This window comes from Daldinia childiae (assembly GCF_008694065.1).
Source record: "Daldinia childiae strain JS-1345 chromosome Unknown Scaffold8, whole genome shotgun sequence".
NCBI lineage: Eukaryota > Fungi > Ascomycota > Sordariomycetes > Xylariales > Hypoxylaceae > Daldinia > Daldinia childiae.
Genome location: NW_022984649.1, coordinates 1147158 through 1157982, shown reverse-complemented (window position 1 = coordinate 1157982; position 10825 = coordinate 1147158). Strand labels below are relative to the sequence as shown.

The window sequence follows — 10825 nt, the reverse complement described above, 5'->3', positions numbered from 1 at the left end:
TGCTGATTTCCTTGTCGGTATCAATATCAATGCTAGCAACGCTAGGCTAGTCGTGATCTTCGCAACACCCTTATCTTTTTCTCCCTTCTTCTCTTTGTCCCACTATCTTGTCTTTCCGCGCAACGCGGTCAAGTCTTGGTGCTGTATTACCTGTACACACGAACAAGCAAGCTAGGTTGGTCCGCGAACCTATTGTACTTGGCCTGCTTCTGTCCTCCCAATGCCTTTATATCTTTCCTAGCTGTCGGCCCGGAGGTAAGGGGGAACTGGGAACAACGATGGCCGCTCCTGCGAAGGAGATGCTTTCCTCGCTGCTATTGCGGTCGGGACAGGCCGCTCAGCACGTCAACTCAGCGCGTTTTGATTCAAACGATCATACCCCGCCCCCTGATCCCACGAGCCGCGATTATGGTCAACAACGACGTGCCACTGCCGATTTCACCGAGGCTGACGAGGACGAGGAGGAAGAGGAAGATGATGAAAATGCAGACGACTTCGACCTTAATGATAGGCGGCCTGGACGTCGATTAAGTCGACCCTTCCGAGAACCGAATGCGCGTAGAAGTTCGGCTTCGATCATACCACTGTTCTCCGCTACTTACCTTGGTATGTTTGCTGTTACCTTCTGGTGTATATACATTACATATTGAGCTCTGAACTTACAATTTGGATTAGATTCTATCCCAATTTATAATGTCGTTCACGCAATTAGAATAATTGTCCAAGCAAGAACTGAGACTACGTTAACATGGGATCAAATTCGATCACCCCAAGTTTCTCAATTTTTAGTCAAGCCTATGCAACAGCAGATCCGGACCCAACATTTTAGTCGTGTAACGCTATACGCTTTAATGGCGAACTGCCTCCAATTTGCGAAGGAGGGACAGCTATACCCGGGTAACGCAGGTACGAGTATGACACGAGCGAGGGTCTGTGAAATTCTCGCCTTGAAATTATTGAAGGAATACAGTACGAGGGAGCTTATTGATGCTTTGTCTTATGACTTCTACCCGCTACAGGGAGCTCCCGAGACACCGACGACGCATGTAAAGTCCCCCGACAGCAAGAACCGCCCATCTGTAGCCCGATCTTCGACGCTCGAGGTGGCTATCCGTGCTTCTGCTAAGCACTTCCTAGCGCATCCGCTCGTGGTTCAACAACTCGAGGCCATTTGGAATGGTGCTATTAGTTTCTATTCGTCTCAAGACAACCTTCATCGAATTATGTCTAAGCCTCCAACTCCAAATGAAAATGCCCAAAACGGCCCGGCGGGAGTTCGAACACCGCTCCTCGCCCACCAAATTGCTAAAGAACAACTGTCTCAACTACCGCTACATCAAATACCTGTACGACGAACGGTAAATCTGTACGACCCGCGCCAAGCTTCTCCTTTGAAGTTATCTCGCCTCCGCGTTCCTCGCTATAGACAGTTTCTATCAACATGCTCCTTGTTTGCCCTAATATGTCTATTTTTAGCAGTTCTGATAGAACGCTCCAGTCGCATTACCGAACTGGAACTGGTTTTCTGGTTTTGGAGTGCGGGTTTCATGCTTGATGAAGTTGTTGGTTTCAACGAGCAAGGGTTTTCCTTGTATATCATGAGCTTCTGGAATATTTTCGATCTCGGCATTCTACTGCTGCTCATCGTATATTACTGTTTGAGAGTATATGCCGTATTTGTCGTTGACCCCCATCGTTGGAATGAGATGGCATATGATGTTCTGGCAGCGAATGCCATACTCTTGTTGCCACGTATCTTTAGTGTGTTAGATCACTATCGATACTTTTCTCAGCTTCTAATTGCCTTTCGGCTCATGGCGGTGGATCTCGCGGCTGTCTTCATTCTTGTCCTAATTAGTTGTTCTGGATTCTTCGTGTTCTTTACACTCTCCAGCAACCAAAATGCCGCACCAGAGGTTGCTTACAAGATCTTCCAAATTCTCATGGGGTTCACGCCAGCTGCGTGGGATGTGTACGTCCAGAAGCACCCCGGGTTCTCCGAGATAACATCAGCTAACCGAGATTTTCAGATGGCCGGAGTATACTTTCTTAGGCAAGACGCTACTAGCGGCTTTTCTCATCATATGTCATTTTCTCGTCGTGTAAGTCTGTCTTTAACACAGAGGCCATACGAATCTAACATGGTATAGTACAATACTGATTACCGTACTTACAAACTCTTTCACGGCAATTGTATCGAATGCGAATGAGGAGCACCAGTACGTCATCGTTGTCAGCCTACTTTTTAGTTTTACTTACACCTGCCTAGGTTCTTATTCGCGATCAATACCATATCCATGGTCAAGAACGATGCAATGTTCTCTTACGTTGCACCAAGCAATATCCTCGCTTGGATCTTGACACCATTACGATACGTAATGTCTATAAGGCAGTTTGTGATTTTGAATCGCACGGTCATTAAATTGACCCATTTTCCTCTTCTATTTTGCATATTCATTTATGAAAAATACTTTCTCGCTCCGTCGATTTACGAACCAACAGATCTGGTCGAGCATCAAGGGCGCCGTAAGACAAGAGGAATATCATTCACCGACCTTGCTAGTAGGGGGACGGCCCTTTTCAGCCCAAGCATGAAGACACGTGAGGAATCGATTGCTGGGTTTCAAAAAGACCGTGCTCTGGAAGAGGTCTTCCGTCGACTTCCTGATACTGGCACAATACGGAGCCAGAGAAGACAAGAAAGGAGGAAAACGCAGACAGCTATCCGCAATTGGATGGAACAAAATGACGAGATTGGTGAGCGTCTCTCTCATTGGCCTACGATTGATAGTCGTCGGAGCCCTTCTCAGCGACGAATGAGTATGAGCCGTGATTTTCCTAGGAGGTCTAGGCACGTCTCCGACATTCGATCGGCTGCAAGTGACCCAGCCGACCTTGTGTCGAATAGTGGCTTTCCTGGCTCTAATGTTAGGGAACTTAACGGTCAAATTGATGAACAACAGGCACGATACAGGGACCAGACGGAAGCAGATGGCGACGATGAATTCGTAACGAACGATGAGGAAGAAGATGAGATGGTAAACGCGAGCCGCCGTGGCAGCAATGCCAGCCCACGAGAACATGAAGACTATTTTACGTCCTCTATAGACTTGAGGCGTGAGGTATTAGTGCCATCGTCTTTGGGTTCTTCCTCACACCAGCAGAGCATGGTCGTCACATCACCCAGAACTAGCAATACGCCTCGTCGCCAAGGCCTCCACAGCCGTACACTTTCCACAAATACAATCCTTTACGCCCCACAAGGACCTAACAACTTCGAAACAAGTCCGTCCCTGATCTCGGAAGAACCATTGGGTGCGAGCTCTCACCTGCGAACCAGCCGACTAGCCACAGCAGCAGAGTCATCCGTACCAAGCGGCACACGTTCGCCACGGAGGATCCAAAATAGACCGCCCCTGGTAACTCGGCCGAGACCGATCCCCGCAAGATCGGCACCTAATCGCTCTATCCTCTACAATGCTGTCCCGAGAAACCGACGCCTTTCGTCTGTTGATGGGGGCATCAGTTCTGATATAGGGTTGGATGCGACTAATGAATTTGGTGCCGTGCCGTCGTCGTTCGCAACACAAATGGCTATGGCCACTGGCCAGCTAAAGGCTCCGAATCAAAGCAGCCAAGAGCGCGAGGATTCAGATAGAATCAGCCGGTTAATTCTGGCCAGGATGAAGAACCTCGAAGAGAACTTTGCAGACGCTATGAAGGAGATTCGAGCGCGAAGTGCAGCGCCCACGGCACAGAATTCAGACGACGAGGGCGGTTGGAGAACTGGTACAAGCGGCGAAAGGCCATCGAGCAGCAAGAGAAAATCAGGGATAAAGAGCAAGAGTGAGGGAAGTCGACCAGGGAGTAATAGGGAACAAAAGGATGATTTGGAGACAGTTATTCCAAGGAGTCATCGGTTCAAGGGCAAAGGAAAGGAAGTCGCCGGGACAACGAGCGCTGGCGAGCTGGAGGGTGTGCCAGTGACGGAATGGCCTAAGAGGGGAAGCTCCGTATAAGCGGCGTTCTCGGTAGATTCTGCCAGGGCTCTTTTATTCTGTGGGTTGATCTCACGAATCATGCATTTTGGCGTTTTGGTTTGCCTTGGGGCTCAGAAGGCAACGGTAAGCAAAAGGCCTGAATTTTTGGTATGATACCAAGGGGGGGTGAGGGGGAGAAAGGAGGTGGATGAGAGCATATACCTATCAGTTATATCTGATCTGGCATGCGATGTGACATGTCGTATGACAACTTACATGTATTATTACGCAGAGTGGATTGTGCATAAGACAGCTTATCAGAGCTGGCCATTATTCATGAGGCTTTCCTAGATTTGTTTAACATTCTTTTTGATTTTATGTTTCATGTCTAAGGGTAATAAGAAACAGAAAACGCCTGCCATTGCGTTACCCAATCATAATATACGCATACATGTCTAATGATGAGGCTGTCTAGCCCTTTGTCGTGATAAATCATTGTGTCGTGAAGTTCCCAATTAACCCAGCCAACATTCTCGTGTCGTTCGACGAGGTACGAGCAATTGTTTCAAATATTCATGAATCTCATATGATGGTTGCTTTCTCCTCTCCAAATATATCTTAGGTCTAAGTTTCCCAAGATTATATTTCTATCTTCCGAAGCTTTAGATACCACCGCCGCTCCGATCGACGCTGACGTAGAAGTTGGGGTTTTCGGGTGAGTTCTTCTGGGCCTTCTCGTTGCGTGTCAGAACCGATCGTCGGTACTGGACCGCGACTGCGATGCCGGCCGTTGCGACGGCGGCGAGGGCTAGGCCGGGGTGTCGGGACCTAGTTGGCGTTGGGGGTTAGTCTGGTGAACTTTCATGTATGTACATGTAGGTATATGCTAATTATGGGATTGGTGTACTTACAAAGGTCCTCCGGTAGTCATTCTGGCTGCTCGGGTGCGGTCCATGATTTTTGAGTTGTGAGATTGCTTGAGCTCAGTGTTTGGGAATTATAGATTTGTTATAGAACGCTTCAAAGTTTGAAGCTCTTAGATAAGAGAGGTAAAGTTTTTGGTTTATTCTATTGGTAGCAGGATAGCTTTATACATAGGTAGGTAAGTAGCACGAGGACTGGAAATCAACGAGGCCACTTAGAAGAAGAAGAAGATCGCCGGGCAGACGGGCAGATTTATGTATGCAGGTTTAAGAGCCCATCTTTTTTACTGACCGCCACATACATAACATACATACCGGACGGAGCCTAGGTTAATTGATAAGGTATTCTCCAATTTTATGTCATACAAGGATAGGCTAGCTAGATTCCCCAGATTTTCGGGTAGGGTGGGCAGACGCTGATGAGGTCTCAGTGGTGCGATGTTCGTGCGAAACGAAAAAATTAAGGGAAGTTGGCGAAGCTGGAAACGGCGCTTTTGCCCTACGCTTGACCGGTTCGGGACAAGGGACACGCGAGCGAATAGGGTAGCACCTTATCGGGAGGATTACCGGAAAGCTTAGGTGTTACATTATGTACACTAAGATACGGTAGTAAACTTTGTAGGAGGGGCAGGAGGCAAGAAGGATGAACCGTAATGCGGGGATGGGTTTATCATTAATATGTACATAGGTACCTAGGTAGGTATCTCACTATTTACATACCGAGAGGCGATAACCTTTTTAAGATCTGACTAACCTAATCATTTGATCTTGATGCTATGTTGTTAGCTCACTGGCTACATTATGGGGCTGGGGGGGTCTATTGACATGGTGTCAGCATTGGTGTTGAGGGGTAGACATAATGTCCGCGGTGCGTCGCTTAAGAATCAGTCCCCCAGCTGATTGGCTAGTATATCTAATATGGTCACCCTTGGGGGTGGTCATATCACAAATATGAGGATGACCAGGTCTGAAATAGCTACCCTACGTACACGATTATATCTTGTTGTAATTGTATTGCTTTCGAAATACTGATATATTAGGAAAGAGTAGTCCCTTAGACATAGTCACCAACGGTAGTCACGGTCACCTTATCGATATATGTCACGTATGAGGCTATGTCAGGCCAAGGACACGATGTCAGGAATTCAACACGATGTCAGCCCAGGTAATATATTAAAATAAATAAAATAAAATAAAATAGAAGAATAGAAGGCCCTGTAATCTAAGACAGGGCCTTCAACATATTATATATCATATCGCATATAACACAGGCACATGTAAAAGTCAATTGAAAAGATTACGTTGAAATATCATCACGAGATTACGGGCTACGCATTTTACCACTACACTACGAGGTCTACGAATACAATTAAAGTTTATTTTATTGCAGTATATATGCATACTCCAGGCCCTTATTTAACCTGTATATACCCGGGTATATACCCGGGGCTGACATTATGTTAAATACCTGACATCGTGTTGAATATCTGACATCGTGTTGAATTCCTGACATCGTTGTGGACATAGTGGCTACCTAAACATCGTCAACAGGCCTGGTAATTATGGCAAAATAGACAGTATCTCTGACATAATAATACCTTGACATACTGTCTATTAGTACTGACTTGTAGGTACCTGTAATGAAATCTGTACAATAAGCCTTGCAGATACTATATCGACCTGTTGACATGGTCTTGACACGATGTTGGGGGCCTGTAATTATGTAACCACACCAACACCGTTGCTGACATAATGTCAATAGACCCCCCCAGCCCCATAATGTAGTTTAGGAGCTATGCAGCTATGGCTGCTATGGTTGATGACTTGTCAAGTCTCACAATTTATGTATAAGCCAAGCCACCGGCTAGGCAAAAACCTATAAGTCAATTTGAAACTACGTGTATGATTAATATTGCAATCAATATAGAATAATATATGTACAAACAAATCAACTAGCTGGCAATGGAAACACATGGCCGTCTTGATTGATATTATTGAAAATAATACTTGAGAGTTGGCATCTCTTACATAAGGTGTGCATGCATACATAGTGCTTGAGGACTCACCGTATAAACTTGGTTTCGCCCGTAAGGCTTATATGTTGATCTTCATCGCCCTGCCTCGTCTGCGCGATACCGACCAATAAGGATACCTACTTCGTATACACTAGATATAGGAGGAAGGTACGTCCACTGTGGCTTTTACTTGTAGAGGCGCAATTGGAGATGTAAGCAGTACTTATATATATACAGTTTGCTACTTTCAATTCTACTTATTTGTATGTAGCTTAGATGTACCTATACATAATCCATGTTTCCCGCGTGAGGCATGGAAGCTTGCATATAAGCAGGCAGTCGTCAGTCAGAATATCAAAGGAGGCAACCACAGCCTTGTACTTAATAACTTTTTTTTTAATATTTATTTACTAAATACTCTTCTACGTCCCTACATATATGTAAGGAGGTAGTCATCTAAGTAAACCTTCCCTATTTTACCTCTTGTCATTATAATACATAAGCACTGCGCCCAACTTACTCTAGGTATCTACTCATATCACGACAAATAACCAGCTCAGAGCCTTGCTCTTCGAGTAATCATGTTCTCACAACAGCTAGCTCAGCAAAGAGCAGAGTCTCAAGAGCTTCTTCCTCCTCCTACATCAGATCCTACTCCTGCCACTCGTGGCTCTTTAATTGATGCAGCTATCGACCAGTTACTAAAAGACCAGCCCAGCCAAGATGACGCTAACTACGTTTCTAAGGCTCGAGAAAAGTCAGATCTCACTAGACTTCTACATGTTCACGTTGAGTGTAACGATGGGGATACTCTAGTTATCGTTAATTTTCCCTCAGGTTATTTAAGTTGTGGGAGGGAAGAGGTAGGTCAATTTCTAGCATTATCTAAGATCCTGCAGTCTACGCCTTCATAAGCGCGGCAAATTTGCTTAAGCTTTCACCAAGACTATTTCATCTCATGTCTATATATCAAATAGAGGCCTATATTACTTTGTCTCTTCTCAGTGTATGTAACTAATCAACTTCTGTTATAGTGGATCTCAAAACGCTTCTGCGTCCATTCGGAGAGACTCCTTGCTACTGGTTCTAAGGTCTTCGCAAATTTATTGTCGCCCAAGAAACAAGCCCGCTTCCAGAAGAGATTGGAACTTGCTGGTGAAACTGTTCCAAAGAAATTCATTATTGATCTCACTCCTTCGACCGAGGGAGACGATCTGGCTGCCCAGCTCATAGAGTTGTCTTTGCCCCCTAGCGTTACCGACTGGTGGACATCAAAGGAGAGACTTGGTATATCACCATATCTGGTTTCGGGGCACGACGATCACTGCCCTCACCACGACGAAGTTCCTATAGACTGTGTAAAAAAGACGTCATACATAGAACAGGAATTAGGACTTAGAGAACGCCTTCCAACAATCGATCTAGGTGACATCGAAACGACAAAATCCAGGAATATCGACGATTATTGCCCTATCCGTCATCGCGTCAATATCGTTCGTCTTCTTTTAGCCATAGAAGGTTATGATCTGGTCTTGAACTCGGCATCCCGTGTCTACACGCTCACAAGTATTGCCGGCATACTAGACTGCACACGTGTTATTGTGAGTGGAAATATAGAATTATAATATTATGTTACTAACTTTGCTAATTATAGCGAGACTCCGTGTATACCTGGCTTTTAGAAGAACCCAACACCGAATTTATTGATATCAATGCCGAAGTTGCGTTTAAAATCGCGTGGACGTTGGAAATAGATAGTATCACCCGAGCCGCGTTTCGCATCCTCGTCGTTGAGAAGGCCCTGGATACTCTCGCTGCTCAACCCCCAGCACAAAAAGATCGATATACAGTATTCGGACGCCCTCGTGTGGATCTACCTGACGATCTGCAGACTGTTGTTCAATATGCAGCGCAAAGGCTTGCCGATCGTGTTCACCAAACACTCGCAATGTTCAAATCGGATCAGTTCTATGATGTGCTCGAAATATCGGAATACCGAAAGTTCGCAAATGTCGGCGAGATCATCCGCACAGCCATTTCTACCGGCTCAAGCCCGAGTAGCGGCCGGTCAACCTCGAAGACAGATTTCATACGCGATAAAATACTAGATAGACTACTTGATTCGTTCTCTACCCTTTATACAAAGCTACAAGAATATAAGGATAAAGTCATACAGAAGGCAATGTATTCCGAAGCTGTGTATGACCAGCAAAGCGCCTACGATCGCAATCGTCGATGTTATGTGGAACATCCAAGACGAATTCCTACTTCCCTTATCACAAATCATTTCACCTATGCCCAACATCTTCTAACCCCGTGGTTCTGGGTTCATCTGGCTTCGTATCCTATCGACTTCCTGGGACCGTGCTATCTCGTCGATTTTCTGACTCTATACGTGGACGATTTCAACGACAAACTAACCAAAGCGACACCCTACCTCGACGGAGGAGGTAGCTATGATGAATTAGCGATCCGTTTCCACCTAGAGGACTTTCGCATCGAGCTTCACGCTGCCCTGGCAAAATTATGGACTACCTGGACAAAACCCGAATTGGAAGTGCCGCTCACTAGAACAGAGCACATCATCCTAGCACTGTCGGAAGACGAGTTCCAGTATCTCCCCCTTTGGGCTGGCGGACTTAACGACGGGAGCGGCGGCGTTTTTCAACCCACTGTCCCAGACGCAGACCTGGGCCCCATTGGCCCCGGTCCAGCCTACCGCACGGGTAATACAGTGGCGACAGATACTTCGAGCATCTGCCAATCCGACAAGACTCCTGGCGAAGTCAGTACCGCCACCTTAACCGCCGGACGGTCCGTAAACGCCGTACTGTCGAATATAGGACCCAGCACCGTCCCCGACGGTACATCTGTATCTGTATCAGACAGCCGCGTCTCATTTACACCTGCAGCGAGCACGACCGGGTCAACGGCTACCCTGGATAGAGATGATAGCGACGGATATGAATCCGATGACAATGATGATATTGACGAGGAGGCCTGGTCTCAGGTTGAAGAGCCATTGACGTAGTAATAGGTATGTATATTTGAGGTATAGGGTATGGGGTACGGAATGTGTTGGCTGTATAGCAATAGAATAAAAAGAAATAGGAGCGCGAAGCTCTGGTAAGCATCTAAAGCATGATATCAGGTTAGGTTGGTTTATGAGGGTTAGGTTCATATCAGCTGGGAAGAATGATTTATGATGAGATGAAACGGAATGGGGGATACCGTACGTCTTCGTCGAGATTGCATAGGTACCTGCCTCTTAAGGTATTCAAAATAGGGTTATATGATGTGCGGCGTCGGCATAAATGGATATAGATGTGTTGTGATGATTTTTAGGGCAGAACCGAACCTAATAGCAACAAATATGTACTCCCCTTATTTTTTCCCATCACATCTAGATCACATCAAAAAAAAAAAAACAACAACAAAATATGGCAAATTTATATGTTTAGAAATGGGCAAACCCTCTATTCACCCAGGGCTTTCTGCGTCCAAGATATCTGAAGCGGGTATATAGCTGGCTAGCACACTAAAGAACCTCCAAGCAGGCAGTGCCCCCACCACATGTTCTGGTACAGGAAGCAGATCAAAGGTATCATTGTCAAAAGAAAATAAAGCAGATCTGAACAGTCCGTCCTCGTTAATTGCATCCCCTTTCCTTTGCTCGGCAACGGCATGTTTGAAAAAAGAATCCTCAGAAATTCTGGATACCATGAATCGGATATCCCCCTTTTCTCGCTCTGTAAACGCCAGTTTTCATGCTCATGAATGTACCCTTCATGCTGTGCGGTAATGCAGCACTTCCCATCCTCTATCCCTTTGTTTATATGGGGATGGTTGTCCGTGAATATGTATAGTTACGAGGGTATGATAGAGAAGTGAAAATTATGTTTATACC

At 45.8% G+C, this 10825-nt stretch overlaps 3 protein-coding genes across 3 annotated transcripts; 2 read left to right on the top strand and 1 right to left on the bottom strand.

Annotated features, from left to right (window-relative positions):
• Positions 1 to 278: 278 nt before the first annotated feature.
• On the top strand, positions 279 to 4019 carry GL218_07086 (Calcium channel YVC1; the record flags this gene model as incomplete). The annotated part of the gene is made up of 5 exons (XM_033583830.1): positions 279 to 606; positions 676 to 1972; positions 2031 to 2102; positions 2151 to 2219; positions 2270 to 4019. 5 exons carry the CDS (start codon positions 279 to 281, stop codon positions 4017 to 4019), a joined length of 3516 nt encoding a protein of 1171 aa, XP_033433171.1.
• A 623-nt stretch (positions 4020 to 4642) lies between these two features.
• GL218_07085 (uncharacterized protein) lies at positions 4643 to 4935 on the bottom strand (the record flags this gene model as incomplete). The annotated part of the gene is made up of 2 exons (XM_033583829.1): positions 4643 to 4808; positions 4892 to 4935. 2 exons carry the CDS (start codon positions 4933 to 4935, stop codon positions 4643 to 4645), a joined length of 210 nt encoding a protein of 69 aa, XP_033433168.1.
• A 2564-nt stretch (positions 4936 to 7499) lies between these two features.
• Positions 7500 to 9949, top strand: GL218_07084 (uncharacterized protein; the record flags this gene model as incomplete). Its single annotated transcript, XM_033583828.1, has 3 exons — positions 7500 to 7781; positions 7953 to 8519; positions 8573 to 9949. The coding sequence occupies 3 exons, from the start codon at positions 7500 to 7502 to the stop codon at positions 9947 to 9949; spliced, it is 2226 nt and encodes a 741-aa protein (XP_033433169.1).
• Between the last annotated feature and the right edge of the window lie 876 nt (positions 9950 to 10825).